The 20,684-nt window shown below is 52.2% G+C and overlaps 1 protein-coding gene across 2 annotated transcripts; it reads left to right on the top strand.

Annotated features, from left to right (window-relative positions):
• Positions 1-7,261: 7,261 nt before the first annotated feature.
• Positions 7,262-16,343, top strand: LDLRAD1 (low density lipoprotein receptor class A domain containing 1). Of its 2 annotated transcripts, XM_015535302.1 has the most exons (6): positions 7,262-7,326; positions 8,012-8,066; positions 10,624-10,749; positions 12,797-12,934; positions 14,667-14,795; positions 16,004-16,343. In XM_015535302.1, the coding sequence occupies exons 1-6, from the start codon at positions 7,306-7,308 to the stop codon at positions 16,150-16,152; spliced, it is 618 nt and encodes a 205-aa protein (XP_015390788.1). In that variant the 5' UTR covers positions 7,262-7,305; the 3' UTR covers positions 16,153-16,343. The 2 variants fall into 2 exon arrangements, with proteins under 2 accessions (XP_015390788.1, XP_015390789.1); XM_015535303.1 differs by lacking the exons at positions 10,624-10,749; positions 16,004-16,343 and having other exon boundaries at positions 12,828-12,934; positions 14,667-14,789.
• Positions 16,344-20,684: the final 4,341 nt, after the last annotated feature.

Raw genomic sequence — 20,684 nt, 5'->3', positions numbered from 1 at the left:
TTTTCACAAAACTTCATGGACATCTTTTGTTTAGGATACACTTTTTTCCCCAGGAAATTAGAAATGGCCAGATTATCTGGCCTATCAATCCTGTCTCAGAAATTCCTATGATACATTATCAGCCGACCTGAGCTTTCGATCATCATGTGAAACCTGTTTTACTCTGAGCTGATAGTCTAACCAAAAGCAAACAACTTTATCCTTTGTTATTGGTCTGGCTTTATCTCAGATATATGTGCCATTTCCATTATGATTTTTGTAATATATAAAATAGCTCTGTTAGGATTTTTATGAGCTCTTGTGTATCTTAGGGCATATATTGGGAATCTTGACCTAAAGGTTTCTAGACCTTTTCTGATAAAGTTAACCAGTCCCCCTCACTTTTGGAGCAATCTATAAAACAGTCTCATCTGAGTCCCCACCCCCCCCCACCCCCCACCCCCCCACCACACACACACACCATGGCAGTGATTTTGTGCAGGGATCCTGTTCCCGATTCACAGTGTAACCATCCAACAACCACTTGAGAGCCTGAGTGTCAGGCCCTATGCCAGGTGATAGGACTTTAGCAACAAACAAGACTGGTTGCTCAAAGTCGGGAAGGAGATGACTATTAATGTGATAAGGGCTATGAGCAGATAAGCATAGAAGTACTATGGGAAGACCCCTAACCTTAATTTGTGGGAGGAAGTGGTATCCAAGCTTAAACCTGGAGGAGAAAGGAAAGCCAGACAAAGAAGTATCCCAAGCAGTGGGAGCAGTGCGCACAAAGACCTAGACATGTGAGGACTGCAAATTGGTCGGTGGGTTGAGACAGAGTACGCAAAACCATAACGATAGATGGTGCTGGGCGGGCAAAATAATAAAGGACCTTCTTAAACCCAGACTTGATCCTGAGCATGACAGAAAGCCATAGGAAGGTTTGAAGCAAGTTACAGCGTTTTAGAACAGATTCACTTGACAGCAACGTTGAGGATAGACCAGAGGGGCAAGTTCAGAAGCCAACAATAGCGGTTCTGTAGTAACCTCTAGAATCTATTAAATTACGTACTTATTCAGCCACACCAAAATGGGAAATTCCATTCCTTTCCCAGAGTTCTTTTTTTTTTTAATGCCCAATAATCCTGTTTCATTTTACTTCACATATATTTTTGAGTCCTTACCTCTAAGTCTCTCTGCCCCTCCACATTACTGTTTGGATGGTAAACCCTAGGACCGGTCTCTGGGTCCTGGTCACAAGCTAAGTGTTACCAAGCCAACTGAGAAGGCTGTTCCATGAAGCCCAAGCTTCTTACCAGACTTACGTTGGGCTACATTTTTAAACTGCAATGCTAGGTCAACTTCTCACCATCCTCAAATTCTAGGTTTGCCAACCCAGTCTCTTCCAACCTAGTGTGCTCCTGAGCCCCTCCCACAAGCTTTCCAGTTGCTAAGGGTGTCATGTTTACATTTGAGTATCATCAACATTTGAGTTACCTTTTTTTATCTTTCTTTCCTTGACCACTTGTTCTAGAGTCTGGGGGTGGAGGTATGTACAGTAATGGAGATTGAAATAGTGGGAAATGCAGACTTCCGTGAGAAGCTAGATTGTACGATGAATGTGCATTTTCTGACTCCTTGTGATAATTATACTGGGAGGTACAGTGTATATACCTTTTCTGAAAGTTGTGATTGTTGAAGTCAGCTCCATACATTTCAAATTAAGTGCTCTCTTCCTGTGATGTTGATGACTTGTTTAGAGCAGGCGTTCTTAACCGTGTTCAGGCCGTGGGCCTTCTTGGCGATCTGGTGAAGACTGTGGGCTCCTTAGAACAATGTTTTCAAATGCATAAAACTAAATATGAAGGACTGCAAAGGACACTAATGATGTTAAAATATAGTTCTTAAGAGACTTTTGAAATGTTGTGGTTGTGTATATAGCTATTTCTTTATTAACACATAAATTAAGGTCTAGTGGTGGTTCTAAAACCTCTGTAATTTCAAAGTGATTGCGAATTATTATTTTGAAATATCTGCAGCAACTGTAATATGATCTCTAAATGTCTGTGATTTCTATTGGTGACAAAGTCACAGGTACTTCTCATATACTGTCGATTGTTGCCTGTATTTCATAACTGAAGGAAATGATAGATTTCAGTTAGAAGTTAGTGAAAATAAAGATTTAATTTTTTTCCCATTCAAGTTTGCTGAATCCTTGGTTTAAAGGATGTCTAACTTTTGTCATTTTTTATAAGATTTTATTGAAATTCCAGTTCACCTACAGTTTTACTTTGTCATTTTAGGAGCAAAATATTTTTGTTTGCTTCTTCAATTCTAAATTATTTGGGTTTTTTTGTTTGTTTGTTTTTGTTTTTTTTACTGTTTCCTGTGTGCTTTTTATACTTGAATTGTTCTGCAACATTGGAACAGCAATAATTGAAGGCTTGGGCAGAAAGAAAACAGTGACTGATTAGACATGAGAGGTTTCCACAAAAGCTCGATAATGTTACCTCAAGATGTACCATCAGGCAGTCATTGCTGGAGCCCACATCTGTTGAATCACAATGCTTAAGTATGTCAACTTCAATAACATGAGGATCATCTGCATTAAACTATATTACAATGCTATCTTGGAGAAGTGTCTGCTTAGATCTATCACGATGGCGTTTGTCACTTCTGCCAAGCCCTTCAGAGCAGTCTCACTATCACGTTAAATGGGTGCTTACAACATTCTTCTAGGAAAGCAGGCTGGGACCCGCTATTCCCATTCTAGCCTTGGCGTCGACAGTCTCGGAGAGGAGAGACGGCCAGCCAGCGCTCCCCAACTTATAGGGGAGGAGTGATAAATGCCAAGGCAGGGACCAGGCCTCACTCTAGGGGGGTCTGGAAGGAGATCTCTGCGGTTCCTGGGTCCATGTAATGGTGGCACCCATTAGCATTCTCCAACTCAGCGTTGGGCACTGGACTGAGAAGCAGTCCTAGCAGATCTCTCTGTGATTGTAAACAAACCAAGGCCTCCAGAAACAATATTGCAGGGAGTGGAGCTCTTTTCACATAGGGGCTCTTACTTCATAATACACGTAGCCCTTTGAGGTAAGTGTCCTTATCTCCATCCTTCAGATGAGGAAAGATTGCAAGAGGCTGTGACTTGCCACCTTAAATGAGTTAGTACTAATCTGACAGAGTTGGGATGAAAACCCCGGTGTGTCTGACAAGCTGAGGTTTGCTGATCTCACATCTAGGGGGTCTCTCCTAGCCACAGCTGGGCTAAGACAGAACCCCACAGGGTAAGGTATATAGGGAAAGGTAAATCCAGGGAGGAGGGAGAGTTAAATCTTTATCAAGTGAGGTTTTTACCCGGATCTGGGCACAAAAGGTGGATTTAGAAAGGCAGAAGGATGGGGCGCCTGGGTGGCTCAGTCAGCTGAGTGGTTGAGCATCCAACACTTGATTTCCGCTCAGGTCATGATCTCACAGTTCATGGGTTTGAGCCCCCTGTCGGGCTCTGTGCTGGCAGTGTGGAACCTGCTTGGGATTCTCTCTCTCTCTCTCTCTCTCTCTCTCCCCTCTCCCCTGCTTGCCCACTCTCTCTCTCAAAGTAAATAAATAAACTTCCAAAAAATCTTAAAAAACAAAAAAAAGCAGAGAAAGCCAGCAGAAGTCACTCTAAGCAAGTGACAAGCTATAGTCTGGAGAGAGATGTATAATCCATGTAACAGTTTACTCAAATCCAGCATAAAGAAATCCATAAATCAATAAGAAAATGACACACCGCCCACAGAAAAATGAACAACAGATAGGAAAAAGCAACACACCAGGGAGGAAATCCGCACGACCCGTGTATAAAAAAGAGCAGCATAAAAGCATGGAGTAGGACAAGGCTTTCCAAACTGAATGTGCTTTTGAATCTCCTGAGACTCTTGTTAAGATGCAGGTTCTGGTTTGGTAGGGCTGGAGTGAGACCCCAGTTCTAAACAGCTCTCAGATGATGCACATGCTGTTTGGAGAAGTGAGGGTGTGGGTACAGGTAGGGTGTGAACTTTCCAGCCAGCCATTTCTGTATCTTGGCTCTGCCTCTTTTTTTTTTTTTTAATTTTTTTAAATGTTTTTATTTATTTTTGAGACAGAGAGAGGCAGAGCATGAGCAGGGGAGGGGCGGAGAGAGAGGGAGACACAGAATCTGAAGCAAGCTCCAGGCTCCGAGCTGTCAGCACAGAGCCTGACGCGGGACTCGAACTCACGGACTGTGAGATCATGACCTGAGCCGAAGCCAGACGCTTAACCGACTGAGCCACCCAGGCGCCCCGGCTCTGCCTCTTTTCATCTGTGAACCTTCGGCAAGTCACTTAATGTCCCCGTGCCTCAGCTTCCTCATCTGTAAAATGGACATGGTAGTCCCCGTAGTCTGTGCTTGGGAGGAGCACAGACTCGTATGTAAACGAGTCAACATACATACAGCCTGTAGCACAGCGAGTGGCAAAAGCGAACGCTCCGTAATTGTCAGTGATTAGTGGCAGCAGTAGTACTTACTAGAGATGTACAAATTAAACCAGAGATACGATTTTTGAACCTACCAGACACAGGTGTTTGAAAGTCTGACCACTTCAAGGCTGGGGAGACGGGAGGCAGAAACTCCCACACACTGCTAATGGGCGTGCAAAGCAGTTTGGCAAATTCTGGTAAAACTGAGGTGTCCTTACCATGTGATTGTGTGTGTGTGTGTGTGTGTGTGCGTGTGTGTGTAGAGAAGGCAGCAGCATTGTAAAAATCAGCCCCTGGAAGCATACAGGGCATAGTCAGGAAACTGATGGACTGCAGGGAGGGAAGGAAGGGAATAAACACGACTGGGGAGAACAGAAGCCTTTGATTTTGCTGAACTTAATAGTAAAGACGTCTGAAGCAAAAATGACTAAGTCTTGCCCTCTGTTAACTCCGGGGGTAGGTACATGATTATTTGTTACATGATTCTTCCTACTTTTCTGTGATAAGTTTTGGAGACTCTTTTTTTTTTTTTTTTTCCAAGGGAGGGAAGAGGGGAAGAAGGGAGAAGTGAGAGTAAATAGGGAAAGGGCGCCTGGGGGTGGTACTGGGTGTTGAGTGGGGAGGACAGAGAGGTCCTTTTATTGGGGCACCACCTTTCTTCTGGAATGAATGGATAGGAAGCTTAGAGATATAGATGAGAGAGCTGAAGCTCAGAGAGGTTGGGTAACCGACCTGTCAGAGGCCACACAGCCAGCGTGGGACCATTTGGACTCTCAGCTCCAAAGCTCCTGTTCTTGCCGGAAGGTGGCTCCAGCAGGCCCCAGCCAAGGCCAAGGGAGCTCAGCAGCGTTGCCCAAGGGAACCCATGGTAGACGTCTCTGCTCAATCTTAAAACCCTGAGTCCTGACCTCAGAAACCCTGCGAACCCCGTGCGCCAGACATCCTCTACCAATCAGTTGCCATTGGCACACCAGATGGGATCTAGCCGGCATCTTTAGCAGATAGTGTGGCGCGTCCCGCCCATAGCCCTCAGCCCTTTCCATGTCAGGGCACATCAACCTAGCCCGCATCTCTGCGCCTGAGGCAGGCCAGCGGTGCCAGGAGTGAGTACCCTCCGGCGAGTCTCAGCCAGTGACTAGCACGAGCGGGCAGATAAATACCCCAGTGCCCTGGCCTTCAGGTGGGGGGACTCTTAGGTGCCCGTCGTGGGAATGTGCTCGATACCATGCCCGTTACGGGGTCCTTCCTTTCCCCGTCTCACTTCCCGCACTCCCCAGCTGGCATTTCCAGGCATCACTCCCAATTAAGCCTATTTGCCTTTCAGTCTGGTCTTATGGTCTGATTATAGGAGTCCCCAGCTAAGACGCCCCCTTCGTCTTGTCTAAGCTTTTCACCTACGCACGAGGAAACTGAAGCTCCGCGAAGGGGAGCCACTCACCCACAGCAGCGCCAGTGGCAGGGCCCTCAGGAGAGCCTGCGGGTTTAGCCCTTCCCAGAGCCGCTGCCTCCAGAGGGCTGCCCACCCCGCCCTACCGCAGGCGGATCTGGTACTTAATATCCCAATGCAAAAGAGAAGGTCAGTCACAGGTTAGACAACCCCTGGGTATCAGAGGCAGGCTGCAGAGGGACCTTCCTTGGAGGCCCCAACGGACACCTCTCCTCCCTTGGTCCTCCAACCAGTCCCTTAAGCTCCCTGGGCCTTGGTCTCCCCAGCGGTGGGATGAGGGTTGGGAGGCAGGGGTTTTTTAGGTGAGCAACCTGCCCACCCCTCCCCAATCAGGGGCCCCACTGCCAGAAAGATGAAACCGTATGTGGCAGGGCTCCCGGGTGGCTCAGTCGGTTAAGCGTCAGACTCTTGATTTCGGTTCAGGTCACGATCTCATGGTTCATGAGATTGAGCCCCACATCGGGCTCTGTGCTGACATCACGGAGCCTGCTTGGATCCTCTCTCCCCCTCTCTCTGCCCCTCCACCGCTCATTCTCTCTCTCTCTCTCAAAAATAAATAACCATTAAAAGAAAAATTTTTTTAAATTTTAATGTTTATTTTTGGAGACAGAGAGAGACAGAGCGCAAGCAGGGAAGGGGCAGAGAAAGGGAGACACAGAATCTGAAGCAGGCTCTAGTCTCTGAGGTGTCAGCACAGAGCCCGATGCAGGGTTAGAACTCACAAACGGTGAGATCATGACCTGAGCCAAAGTCGGATGCTTAACTGACTGAGCTGCCCAGGTGCCCCTAAAAGAAAATTTTGAAGGAGAAGAGAAGAGAAGAGAAGAGAAGAGAAGAGAAGAGAAGAGAAAAGAAAAGGTACATGGCTACTTTTTAAAATAAAATAATTTAAAATTATATCTGCTTTATAATTTTAGTGGAAAATTCATATTCTTTCCACATAGATAACCTATGAAATTGAATAGAAGAACAATAAGAAGACGACTCCTGTTTTTTAGCCACTAGAACATTAATTCTGGGTATTTCTGCCTGGATCTTTATGTGGCCGAGGGGCCGGAGATCCCCCAGTCTCATCACTGATGTAGAGGAAAAAGCAGGTCTGAACCCCGCTTGCCCCCTACTGCGACACTTGGGGCAATTTCTCCCTCTCTGAACCACAGGCTCTTGGTTGGTAACATGGGCGGGAAGATTCTAACCTGAGAGTGTGCCATCAGACTGCAGGGTGGGGAGAAGCCAGGCAGGAGCCTGGGAAGGGACTGCCCGCAGGGAGGGTGTGGCCAGGCCTCACACCCTCCCTCCTCCAGGCTGCCCCTGGTGACAGGGCAGGAACCCGCTGAGTTCTCTGCATGGGGCCCCCAGTGCCAGGAGGCTGGAGCTGGGAGCTAGAGGCCAGAGACATGAACAAAATCTTCCCCCAGGTAAGAGTTGATTGATGGATTGATTTTTTTTTTCAAATTTTATTTCAGAAAGAAAGAGAGTGTGTGAGCAGGGGAGAGAGGCAGTGGGAGAGGGAGAGAGAAATCTCAAGCAGGCTCCATGCTCAGTGCAGAGCCCAACGTGGGGCTTGATCCCACAACCCTGGAATCATGATGCGAGCAGAAATCAAGAGTCGGTTGTTCAACCAACTGAGTCACCCAGGTGCCCCAAGAACAGCTTTAAAATGGCTCCTGACCTGGGGGAGTCAACCCGGGGCAAGGAGTGGGCAGTAAAGTGGTGAGGTGCTAGGTGGCCCAGGTCCCCCTTGCTCTGGAGGCTCCCTCCCAGATTGTAGGGGGCCCAGCAGGTGAACCAGCTGCACAGTTTGGGTGGTGGGTGCTGGAAGGGGGACAGAGGAGCCAGGTGGACAGGAGGCCAGGGGAGGGAGCCATCACCATTATGGGAGGGGGCAAGGAAAGCCCCTCCAAGGAGGAGCCCAAGCCAGTTTGAAGGAGGAATGTTTGCCAAGTGGAGAGAAAGGCATTGCAGGCAGAGGGCACAGTCTAGGCGCAGGTGTGGAATCGAGAAGCAGGTCTGAGACACTTAGCACGCTGGCGTATGGGGGCCTGTGGTTCCATGGAAGACTCTCCGTGACCCTTCTGAAAACCCGTTCTGTCTCTTGGGCAGGGAGATGGCGATGGCAATGCTGCTGCTGGAACCAAAGCCCTCCCTGGAGGGGAAGGTAAAGGACAGAGGGGTCCCAGGTGGGGCTCCCTTGAGGCTGGACCACGGCTACAGACGCATGAAGAGGGCTCCCCACGGCTCCCACTGTCCCTCGGACCTCTGCCCCCATGCTAATGTCACCGGCTCCCAGCTTCCTGGCCAGCCCTGCTGACGGTCACCTGCTTAAGAGGCTTGTTCTTTCTCTCCATGCGTTCGTTGAGCGCCTACTGTGCGCTGCCTATCACAGACCCTGCGCTACATACAGCGCCCCCTGTAACCTATAGAGGGAAGAGCTCTGGAGCCAAAGCCCTGACTGAGTGCATGACCTGGGCTCTGCTCTTTACCTCTGAGGGATAAAGTGGGCAGGATCACATACTTAGCACCTCCATTGTGACACTCACGGTGTACCCAGCACAGTTTGCTTTCCCTTTATGCAGTAAAGGAAGGAAGGAACGCACATCTATTGAGCCCTGTCTTGGCCCACTTCTGTCACCGAGGAAACAGAACCAGAGAGGCGGATGATAATAATAATAATAATGGCTATAAAGAATCAACCCCCCTTGTATGTGCCTGGCACTGTATGGCCTCTTTTTAATCCCCAGGCCGCTCCGGGAAGGGGTCCTGTTTGGGGCAGTAACAAGACGGGGCAGCTGAGGAGAAGGGAGTTTGGGGAACTTGGCCAAACTGGGATCCCACACAGCTGGGAGGTGGGAGAGGTGGAGTTCAAATTCGACCTGGGGTTCCTCTGGCTGCAAAGCCCCTGCGTCCCTGTGGTTCCACACCGGGGCTTGTGTATTTCCCAGTGCGGCTCCCGGTGGGCGTGGCTGTGGAACAGTCTGGGTTCCCGTCTGTCCGGAAAGGATTGGCGCCCGAGGGCTTTTTAGCTTTGCCTAGCGGCATCTTCACCTGGGCTCAGGCCCTGGTGCCGCCAATGGGTCTCAAGCGTCTCCCGCGACACCCGCCCGCAGCCCGTGCTGCACAAATATTTGAGGAGCAGCTGCTTGGCTGACCAGGCTCCCCGCTGTCTCCCTGGTTACCGGAGTTTACTCTGTGTCTGCCACCGACCAGGACTGCGGGGGTTGGGGATTTTCAGTTCATGCTGCATCGCTTGTTCTAGCTCCTCTCCCAGGGCACACCTTCAGGGGCTCCAGCCACTTGCCCTTCCCTGCGCGCCCTCCGTCAAGCCTTCACTCTTACACTCTCTACCTGGGATGCCTTGTCCTTGCACCCTCCCCTCACCTGCCTGTGGAACTCCCACCTGTGCTTCCCATACCCCTCCGTCCAGCAGCCATGCCACCTTGCTCATGCCTGCTCGACACTTAGTGCCTGGCACCGGAGCTGCCCGTGTCCAGGTACCCATCTGACAGGCGGGCAAGCACAGAGTAGGCAGCTCCGGAAATGTGAGTGGACTGGAGGGAAGTGACATGAACTCACCCGAACTGGGGGCCCTCCTGTGTCTCTGGGATCTCTAGGTCAGAGTGGTCACAAAGCACCTACTGTGTGTCTTGCCTCTCAACGGGACCCTGGAGACCTAGAGATGCCTAAGACCTGTTTCGCTCCCTTTTCTGCAATAACTGTGGCCCAGAGGACAGGACAGCAGTGGGCACCCACACTCTTCCTTTTCCCCATCCATGCCTTGTCCTCTAAGTACAACAACAAGCTTTCAGGGCATAAGGACCAGAGCCATGACTACTGTTTTTCTGTCCTTTACAGAGCAGAGCACCTCATAGGTCCTTAATAAAGCTTTCTTTCATTATTTTCATGAGGAAGCAAAATTTAAAGGAGCCAGGGAAGTTAAAGGAGCAGGATGTCTCCTCTCACAGTTATTTCCACAGTGCTTAGGATACAGCTTGGCACATAGTCGGTGCTCAGCAAACAATAATAGCTAAAGCCTTTAGAGCACTTACTATGTGCCAAGCTCTGCTCTTATCCGTTAACTAGCTTAGCTTAGCTCTGTCAACAACCCTAAGGTAGGTATTATGACCCCCATTTTCCACATGAGGAAAGAGGCCTAGAAAAATAAAGTGGTTTCTCAGTATGGTCCAGTTGGGATCCTAACCTGCATCCTGGCTGGCTCCAGAATGGACAATCAGCTGGCATCGTGCAAAGGGAACGACTCATGTCCCAGCTCTGCACAAGGTGACCTGGACATTTTCTTCTCTGAGCCTCAGTTTCCTCATCCATAAAATAAAGGTTCTTTTTGAAAATTAATGACTATGAAGGCCCGCTTTAGTTTTTCCCCAGGCAGGGGCTCACCAAGCAGGTGGGCATCTCTCTTGGCCCCCTGAGGAGAAGTCCTCGAGGGAGGACATCTGGGTGAGGGCAGTGGAGGAGTGACTGGGATGTTTATTCTGACATGTTTATCACTGGCCAGCTACTGGCCGGGGCGAGGGATGGGTGCTTGGTGGAGGTGGGCCCACAGGCAGGACCGGGAGCATAGTGGAAGGCTCAGGCACCCCCTCCTCCAGGGAGCCCTTCCTGCCCCTGCACCCCTAGGAGGGGAGGCACACCTATAGGGGCCAGGGATTAGGATCCCTAGCTGCTTGGTCACTGGTTTCCCACCCCGTGCATCATAGGCTTTGGCTCCCTCTGTTGCTCACGCCGAGGCGCCTGCCTCTCAGCCTTCTTGCTCCTGCTTCTGGTGACTCTCGCAGCCCTGATCGCCCTGGTCGCCATCCTTGGACTCCCCCCGCGCACACCAGGTCAGTGTGGTCAAGAGAGGGTGGGCTGGACTTACCAGGAGGGGATCCGGGGACAGGGAGATAAGGAATCCTAACGCCGCTGGCTGCTCCACGAACAGGCTTTGGGACAATTCCCAGGGTGTGTGCGCAGACACGGCCCACATGCACGTCTGAGCTGCCATTTGCACATCTGTGATAGGAGTTATTGAGAGGACCAGCTCTGACATCACCTTCCTCAGGAATCCTCCCTGGCCCATAGGCTAGGCCATGTGTCTCGATCCCCACAGCCCCACATACTTCCTCTTCCCCTGGCCTGGCTATCCTGGGAGGTGCCGTCTACCTGTGTATCGGCCTCCACCATAAAGGACAGGGACGTGTCTGGTACATCCCTGCAGCCCTGACTTCAGTGCTGAACCCCAACACAGTCTCTGCCTCGTGGAGCTCGCAGTTTGGAGATTAAAGGACATTCATCAAATAAGCACCTGAAGGCAGGATTAATGGGGGCTCTGCGAGTCTGGAACAGGGGCACTGACCCAGTCTAGGAGTCACGTGGGCGCCCTGAGAGGTGAAAGGGAGCCGAGCCATGAAGAAAAAGTGGGAACTGGTTACTGGAGGGGGTGGCAGGAAAAATGTCCTGGGCACAGGCAACCCCATGTGTAGAGTCCCTGGGATGAGAGGAAACATGAGGAGAAGGAGAGACTGCAGGAGGCCAGGGGACACCCAGGGCAAGAGCAGGGGGCGAGGCAGGTGCCCAGGGCCTCAGGGCTGTCCTGGGGAGGGGTCACCATCCAGAGAGCCATGGGAAGGGGCTTAAGCTGGGGGTGGGGTGTCATTTCTGAGAGAGGTGTCTGGAGCCAGGTTGGGGGGTATAAGGGGACAATGTGGGGGTAGGGGGTAAAATCCACAGTACTCTATGTGCCTGTGCAAGAACACGGGCACTGACGGTAGACGTGAACACATGTGGAGCTGCACTCATGTGCCTGTGAATGACACGTATGTCTGTATGTGTGTGTCAGTGTGTGTGTGGGTGTCTGTGTGTGTGTTCATGTGCATGTGTGTGCACATGTCTGAGTATGTGCATGTGTGTCACTGTGTGTATGTATGTGTGACAATGTGAGTATCTCTGAGAGTCAGTCCCCCTCCTAGAAGCCAAGCTAGCTCCGGGAGGTGAGACGTGGTTCATGGGTGCCCAAACACACGTGCACAGCCCCGATCCCATCTCCAACCTGCACGCACGTATATATACACAGGCATAGCCCGTGGGGCCAGGGCGACCCCCCACTTGTCTGCCAGTCTCTCTCCTTTAGTTCTTTGGAGCAGCCACGGGGTGGGTGTTCCCCCCAGTGGGATGGAAGAGAAGACTCTCAGCTGGACACTGGGGGACCAGCCTCAGCCTCAGGGAAGAGCCAGCCCCAGCAGGCCTGGGCTATCAGCGGCGGGACTGGGCCTTGCATCTGTCTGAGCCTCACTTTTCTCATCTGTAAAGTGGGGCTAATGATGACACCTCACAGGGCTTTTTGGGGAAACAGTAGAGTACAAATGTGAAAGGGCTCTGCAGCCCATGAAGTTGTGCCCACAGGTAAGGGGCTGTGGCCTAACGGTCCCCAGCAGGCCCCACTAGATTGCTCCTGCCAACCTGACCTTGGCACCAGGACCTCCACCATTAAAACCACTTCATGGACTGGAACGCTGCCCTCAGGGGCCTCCATGGGACTGGCCCTAAGCTCTCGGTAAACGAGGGAACCATGACTCACTCTGCCTGCTCTCTGTGGTAGGGTCATTCACACACAAGCTTTCATGTAATCTCTCCAGCAGTCCTATGGGCTTTGTGCTCTGATCTCCATTGTACAGACAAGGAATCTGAGACTCAGAGAGGTCAAGTAGTCTGCCCAAGGTCACACAGCTGGCAAGTGGTAGAGTGGGGGCTTGGACCTCATCTCCGTCACCATCCCGCCAGGGTCACACCTGGTCCTGTGGGCAGGCTCAGTGTAAGGCTCAGCTTCAGGTACTCGTGATGTCCTTGTAAGCACCGCTCTTGAGCCTCCAGGGTCTCTCCCTGCCAACTCAGGCGTCCAGACCTGTGTGACACTGATGAACAGGACAGGCTTCCTGTGCCACGACCGGAGGAGATGCGTCCCAGCCAGCAGGGTCTGTGACGGCGTCCGCACCTGTGCCCAGGGCGAGGATGAGGACGAGGCCATGTGCCGTGAGTACCTGCTCAGTCCTGCCCTGCCCCGAGTGGGCCCCTCCAGGGCCCATTTGCGGTTGCCCCCCACTCTGTTCTCCCTGCAGCCATACTGAAGCTCTACAGTCCCCAGTCTACCAGGCATCTTCATGTCCCCCAGCCTTTGCTTGTATGGTACCCTCAGCCAGGAGCACTGTCCTCACCCTGTCCCAGGCACATGCACACATACATGCCCATGCTAAGAAGGTCTTTGCTCTGTGCATCTCCACTCCCTGAGAACCTGTATCCATCTTTCAAGGGAGAGTTCAAGTGTTAACTCCACCAGGAAACCTTCCCTCTCAAAGTAGGTTAATTCCCTCCCCTGGGCTCCCATAGCCCCCGTGCTTCCCCCTGTCCCAGCCCTACTCACATTGGCACATTGGCCACCCCCACCAGACTGTGAACCCCTCTAGGGCAGGCCTGGTCTACTTGGTCTGGGGGCTCCAGTTCCTGGCAGAGGACTAGATCTGGGATGATTTCCTGAATCAATGATGGAATGAGTGAATGAGTGGGAAAACCTGGTCCCAAAACTTAGAGACCTGACAGTACTCAGGAGAGAAAAACCATGGCTGTGTAGACGAGGCACTTTCCATGTAGGAGGGAGAGTCTACTGTGTTGGAGTGGGGGCGGGGAGCGGATGGGGAAAGGGTCACTTTATCGTGGACACGCTAGACTAGAGGAGATGTTAAAGGTCATCTGGTCCATGTCCCAGCTCATGCTCAAATGCCCTCATAACAAACCCAATAAAGGCCACCGAGCCTCTGCTTGCATACGTCTAGGATGGGGGGCTCACTACAGCGTGAGGCACTGCTCCCCTCCTTCATCACATAGTTTCCATGGGAATGTCTCCCTTGTGCCAAGTTTAGAGCTGTCTCCCTGCAGCATCCTTGATTGGTTCCAACTCTGTTCTCTCATCTGAACCACATTTTAATCTATCTTCCATGATGGGGGCACTGCATGGATTTGCAGATTGCTCTCTCGCCTACCGTGAGAGTCTCCTTCCTCCGGCCACACTCTGAACTCCTACAGTCATCCCCTCATGCTTGGTTTTCTCCATTCCACCAGCACACCATAGGACACACACCAGCTACCCTTGTCCCTCTCCCTGGTCGGGCTCCAGAAGCATCCATGACGTTTCTGGCTGGCCCTGGCTTGTCCAAGGAACAAAGGCTTTTCCATTCCCAAAGGCCTCTCATGATGTGGCCTGAGTTTATGTGAATTTTTGGTAGCCCTTTCACCCCTCTAACACAGAACCCACTTGCAAGAACGGTGCTCTGATGCCCTCTCACAAAGTATGTGAACCCGCATCCTCTGAGTTCTGGCGCCCGAATGCAAGATTTCATGTTTACGCTTGTTATGTTCCTGTTGGAGGCTTCCTGGAGGTGAAGGAACTTGAACCTGGACTTAAAAGTGGGATGGTTTTGGAGAGGTGTCAAGAAGGACATTTCCGGAGGAAGGAATAGTGCAAGCCCTGGTGTGGGGTGGGCATGCACCAGAGCCAAGCCGGAAATGAGGAAGGGAGATGCCACTCTCTGGGCATCTTGTTGGGCAGACAGGGAAAGAGCACTCCTCTGCCCTTGACGTGACCTCCACCCCAGGAAACCTCCTTGTGAGCCCGTTTGGCAACTGCCAGGGTGGCCAGGACAATCCACCTCCTGATAGATGTCTGGAGGCCGGATGTGGACTTCCCCCTGCTTCACCTGTCTCCCTGTAGGGGATGTGCCCCAGAGCCTCCCCAGCTTCCTCGTGGCCCGCTGTGGAGACCCGTCTTCCTGGATCTACTCGGACCAAAAGTGTGATGGCATTAACAACTGCGGGGACTGCTCAGATGAACTGAGCCCAGGTAAGGGTCTGGGCACAGGCCGGGCTGAGGCAGGTGACCAGGCAGTGGCCAAAGGGCAGAAGTTGACCAGAGAATCTCAGAGGTTCCCCCCACCTCCCCTTCTCACATACCATGAAGTTCTCCACCCCTGCTTGAATGCCTCCAGTGGCGGAGTGCTCACTACCACTCCAGGTGGCTCCTGCTGGAGGGTTATTCTTCTGTGGTGGGGAGCTCACCCTCAAGGGCACAGATGAGGAAACTGGGGCCCAGAGGGTGGTCACGCAAAGAGTATGTACCGGGCTGAACTGGGATGTGAACCCGAGTTTCCTTCATCCCCTCTGTACCTCCCAAAAGCCCTGTGAGGAAGCAGCATAGGAATCACTGGCCCCAAATTCATATGTAGGTAAACTGAGGCCAGAGAAGGGACTTAATAGAATAAGTGATAGGAAAGAAGCATGGGTATAAACCCAGGTCTCCTGACTCCAAGTCTGAAGCTCTTTCACTGCCCAGACTTTCCTTTCAATCTCTCCCCCATTGTTCAATCAACAAACGTGTTCCGAGCACTGTTAGGGGCTGGCCCTGGTGCCAGGTTCTGCTGGGGGATAGTCAGGAGTCAAACATGTGTCCTACCCTCAGGACTAACATCATGTTGATGCCAAAAGGAAGTGCTGGGTTCCAAAAACCCTAGAGAGGGTTTGTGGGGCAGTCAGTGGGGGGGGGGGGTAAGAATCAAGGGAGACTTCTCAGAAGAGGCACTGTTCAAGCAGGTTTTAACAGGCAGATGCTGAGTGTGCAAGAAGCACACTGGAGGCCCAGGGTACAGGGTGAAGGCAGGAAGTCTGTGAGCCATCCTCCGAGAGTCTCCATAAGTTGGCTGGCGTGGCTGAGTCAGAGCGAGGGAGGGAAGCCGGGCTGCGGGAGACAATATGCTCCCCTTAATATCCCACACTGACCATGGGCCTGGCACTTTGCTTATCTTCCTTAATAACATCCTTGAGCAGATGAGGAAAGTGAGGCTCAGACAGGGTAAGGCTGTGTGTGGTCACATAGCCTATGATTTGGGGAGTCTAAATTCTGTCTCCCACTGGGAGATAAGGCATACAGGCGACCCATGTCTGATGGGGTGGCTCTATGGGGAGCTATGGCATATTTCAGAGCCAGGGGTGGGCAGGTGCCTAGGGCACTCTAGGACACAGCAGCGGCCCTTCTGCTGGCTCTTGTGCCCACAGTGACTGCATGCCCACCCTGTGGCCCCGGCTGGTGGCGCTGCCCCTCCATTGTCTTCAAGTACTGTGACTGCATCCCAAGGGTCCTGTGCCGTGACCACACGCAGCACTGCTCCGACTGGTCTGATGAATACTCCTGTCCTGGACCCTGAGGGGGCCACCCGGGCCAGGCTGGGAGGCTGGCTGGGACGGCACTCATAACCCTTCACACGAGCATCACATCCAAGAACGCGAGGGCAGGAAGGAGGCTACAAGATCATCTAGTGGGACCATGCACCACTGCCTGTGAACAAGAATCCCCTCTCCTGGGGCGCCTGGGTGGCTCAGTCGATTAAATCTCAAACTCCTGATTTTGGCTCAGGTCATGATCTCAGTGTTGTGAGTTCGAGCCCTGCACCAGGCTCTGAGCTGAGCATGGAGCCTACTTAAGAATCTCTCTCTCCCTCTCACTCTGCCCCTCCCCTGCTTGCTCCCTCTCTTAAAAAACTGCCTCTCCTGCCTTCAAGTTGGTCAGCCTCTCCTTGAATGCCTACAGTGATAAGGGCTCACTACCGTAATAGAGAGCTCCTAAGATGAATGGAATCTGCCTCCATGATTTTGGACCTGTTTCTGGGTGACACAGAAGAAATATGTTCCTCTGCCCTAAGACAGGCTTGCAGATCCTGACCTTGTCACCCCTTAGAAAAAGGTTAAGTCTGGGCCTTAAAAAACCAAGCTAAGGAATTTAGCTCTTAGGGATGGAACATACATGTGAAGTGTATGCCACTTTCTGCCCCTCTGGTACCTAAGACAAACGGCCGGGCTCACGTGCAGCCTTAGCATTTTTCTCAACACGGTAATCCCAGCGAGTGCTACTGATTGATCACAGAAGATTGCATATGAGGCAGGGTACGGGCCATTCAGCCATTGGGAAGCTGTCACCGGAGGCTCTGAGCCGAAGAATAGAAGATCAGGAGAAAGCGAAGCTTGAGGAGCTGCTCACTGCCCATTCTCCACCCTACCACTCCCCACCCTCTACCCTGTGACCAGCTGCCCAGCCAAACAGCCCAGGTTTCCTGAAGTAGGTATTATATTTTGGTGCTGGTGTCTGAGTGAATGAACTGTTTCTTTGAATACTTTCTGGTTTCACAATAGCCAGACAGACGAGGACGGTATCCCCATTGAACAGATGAGAAAACTGAGGCCCAGAGGAAGAAATGGCTTGCTCAGGTCATACAGCAAAGACAGTGCTGGAACTGGAACTCAAGCATGGTCTCTGGTCTCTAGGCTCTGAAGCCTTTCCTGCTACCAATGTGATTATACCTTGGCCAGGAACAGAATCTCTGTGGGGTATTTAAACAAGGTAGCTTGAAGGGCAGAATGTGGCCTGCCCTTATTCCAAAAGAGAGACTTAGAATCTGGCCAACAAGAGGGTTCCTGTTGAAGGAGACAGACATATCTCCATTGGAAATTAATTGGTTTTATATAGCAGTCTTTTGTGAGTTTTGAGTTGAAAATGAGCATCTGAGAGATTGCTGAGCTCCAGTTCATCCTTTGACTCACTGCACAGCCTCCGTGCACCTGCTGTGGGCCAAGCCAGGGCCAGGCACCCAAGAGTGAGACAGCTGGATCCCAGCACACGAGGAACAGAGTCTCATGGGGGAGGCACCTCACACGTAGAGGGATGGATGGGCAACAGGAAATGCTGGGATCAGGGCACCAAGGAGAGGCCTTTGGGGAGTGAGGATACAATCATGTCCCCGACACTGACGACCTGAGGACCAGCTCCTGGAACAAGGTGCCTCAGGGATGCTGGTTGAGGGATGGTCGGCCCAGGGCTCTGGCACCCTTGGCTGAGCTTCATTCCAACTAATGGCACAAGTGAGGCACTTCTGACACCTGGTCCAGAGCAAGGACACTTGGGCTGGCTCTGGAGGGTAGGAGAATTTCCAGGGGTAGAGGTGGAGGAGAAGGGCACTCCCCTCCAAGGGGCCAGTGTGAATGAAAGTATGGGTGTGTGACAGGGCACAGCTCGGCCAAGGAATGCCCAGCGGGCCAGAGAGGCCAAAGCATGGGCTGGGGGTAGGAGACAGTAGGAGACAAGGTGAGGAGGCAAAGAGGGATGTGATCCCTCAGGGCACAGCTTGTCACGCTTCATCCTAAGGGCAGTGGGCATCATCGGGGCCAAGGAGCAAGGAAGTTTTCTGGACCTCTGATGAACTTTAATTGCAATAATCCAAGAAAGAGATGCCAGCACTTGGACCAACTGGGCAGAGGGGGTAGTCAAGGGCTACTTATGGGTGGGGAAACCTGGGCCTTAGGGCCCTATGGGAGCATGGGTGGGGGCAGGGAGAGGAGGGCCCTATGGGAGCATTGGGGGGCAGTGGGGAGAGGAGGGCCCTATGGGAGTGGGGTGGGGGGCGGGGAGAGGAGGTCCCTATGGGTGCCTGGGTGGGGGGGGGGGCACGTGCGGGGAAAGGGAAAAGGAGATAGAGGAGTCCAGAGGCCTGAGAAGGAGTACAGTCCTCCCTCCCTGGGCCATGCCTTCTCCAACAGGACACCCGTCTCCAGGGGAAGAAAGGAACAAGGAACGTTCCAGAGGCACATTCCAGCACTCAGATATAATGTGTTTCCAATGCCCTGAGCCCTGGCTGTTGAAAACAAAGTTGCTGGGAGGAGACCATGGGAATATGCCCTTAGTTTGCTCATACCAGTCAGCCTCAATGGTTCAGGCAGCAGGAGAGTGCCCGGTTCCCGCCAGGGAAACATTTCTTATTGGTGCCATGGTTGGGCCCTGCAGAGTAGAGGCATGTGGACCCCAGTGGTCATCCAGTCCTGGGCTTCTTCAGTGGCCGCGGTTCTTTTCAGAAAGTGCCCGTTCGGGGTGCCTGGGTGGCTTAGTCGGTTGAGCGTCCGACTTCGGCTCAGGTCACGATCTCACGGTCCGTGAGTTCAAGCCCCGCGTCGGGCTCCGTGCTGACAGCTCGGAACCTGGAGCCTGCTTCAGATTCTGTGTCTCCCTCTCTCTCTGCCCCTCCCCCACTCAGGCTCTGTCTCTATCAAAAAATGAATAAACGTTAAAAAAAAAAAGTTTTAAAAAAAGAAAGTGCCCGGAGGCCCCACTGTTTGCACATCATTTTACCCTCCTCTCTCCACCAAACCCCTCCACGGGCCCCTAGGAAGCACGTGAAAGATGCTTCCTTTCTCAGGACAGAGAAGCAAGGCTGGGACAAACTTGTCCCAGTCCACGCAGTGTGCCAGTGGCAAGGCAAGGACTAAAAGCCAGCTTTCCAGGTGCACACAGTTGGCACTTGATGAGTGCTTACTATGAGCCACGCATGCACAGTTCTAAGTGAGAGCTTAACCCTCCGACCGGTCGGGGGCAGAGCCAGGGGCCTGGGCACTTAGCTGTGGCAGTCTGCTGTTGAACACCGGGAAGCTTCTGGTGGTGGTGATGCCTGAGTAGGGCCATGCAGGAGCCAAGTGGGAAGCAGGGACAGGGTAGCTCAGGCTGAAGCATGCAGGCAGGGCACCCGGTGGCTGAGGGAATGTGAGACGGTACCCCGTGGCTGCAGTGTGAGGAAGAGCCTCCGACTCTGGACTGCAGGGAGTAAACTTGACTCTGGAGACTGCAGGGTGCTGGCAGAGGTCTTTAGCAGGAGGAACACATTTGATTCTTCCTTCAGAGGAGGGTCTGCAAAGAAGTCTCTCTTCTGTGCATCAGGAATCATGATGTCATCGTCAAACTATCTTGCAGGCTCATTGACAAGAAAAAGTGAGATCCAGAATGTGAACCCTGCTGGGAAACCTTAAAGATTTAAGCAGAAGAAAGGGGAGGGCCAAGCACTGTGCCAGGGACCTTTCACTTTAGTGACTATTAAAAGGCAACATTGAGTCAGCATGTAGTATCTGCCAAGCAGTGTCACAAACTTATCTACGTCTTGTCCCTTGTATCTCATTTCCCCTCGTGTTCGCAAACGTTCCAGGAACCTGGTTTGCTTATTCGCACTTTACAGAGGCACAGAGAGATAAAGTTACTTGCCTGAGATCACGTGGCCAGGATCAAACCTTAAGAGGTCCAGATCCAGAGCCTGTCGTACCCCCCACCCTGCCCCTTGACTTCTCGCTCTTCCTCAGCCAGGATTCCCTGGAAGAGAGAGCTGGAGGCCAGGCCAGGGGGAACCGGCCTGTCAACAGGAGGTGGCTGCCGCTGGCAGAATGGCGTTTGTTCTTTTCTTGTTTATCGGTACTTCCTTTCAGAAAGAGGCAGGTGCCACAGCAACCTCCCAGACAACACTCATACGCCAGGTCCAGAAAGCCACAGAGCCCAGGGCGGCCAGCCAGGCCCCTCCCCTGGCTCACATTGGACAGAATGGCGGATTTAATGCCACAGGCTGAATCGAGAACCCAGGCAGCCAGCGTCAATATTTGCTATCTCCCTGGCCCCGGCTCCCTCCCCCTCCCCCCAGCCTGCACCCAGGGGCGGATGGATGAAATTTAAAGAGGCTCAGCCTTCACTGCAGGGCTTGCACTGGAAATCTGGTCTGCTTTAACCCTCTGTGGTCACTGTTCACCCAGGACTCTCCGTCCATCCTTGGACTCTCTGAACCACAGGTATTGGAAGTGGTGAGAAACTCAGAGCCCAGCCAGGCTTTTGACAAGAGGACACTGGGACCAGCTCAAAGTGGCACTGACTGTCTGCTGG

This window comes from Panthera tigris, chromosome C1 (genome assembly GCF_018350195.1).
Source record: "Panthera tigris isolate Pti1 chromosome C1, P.tigris_Pti1_mat1.1, whole genome shotgun sequence".
Lineage (NCBI taxonomy): Eukaryota > Metazoa > Chordata > Mammalia > Carnivora > Felidae > Panthera > Panthera tigris.
Note: the sequence above shows the minus strand (reverse complement) of the source record. Positions and strands in the feature narration are given on the sequence as shown.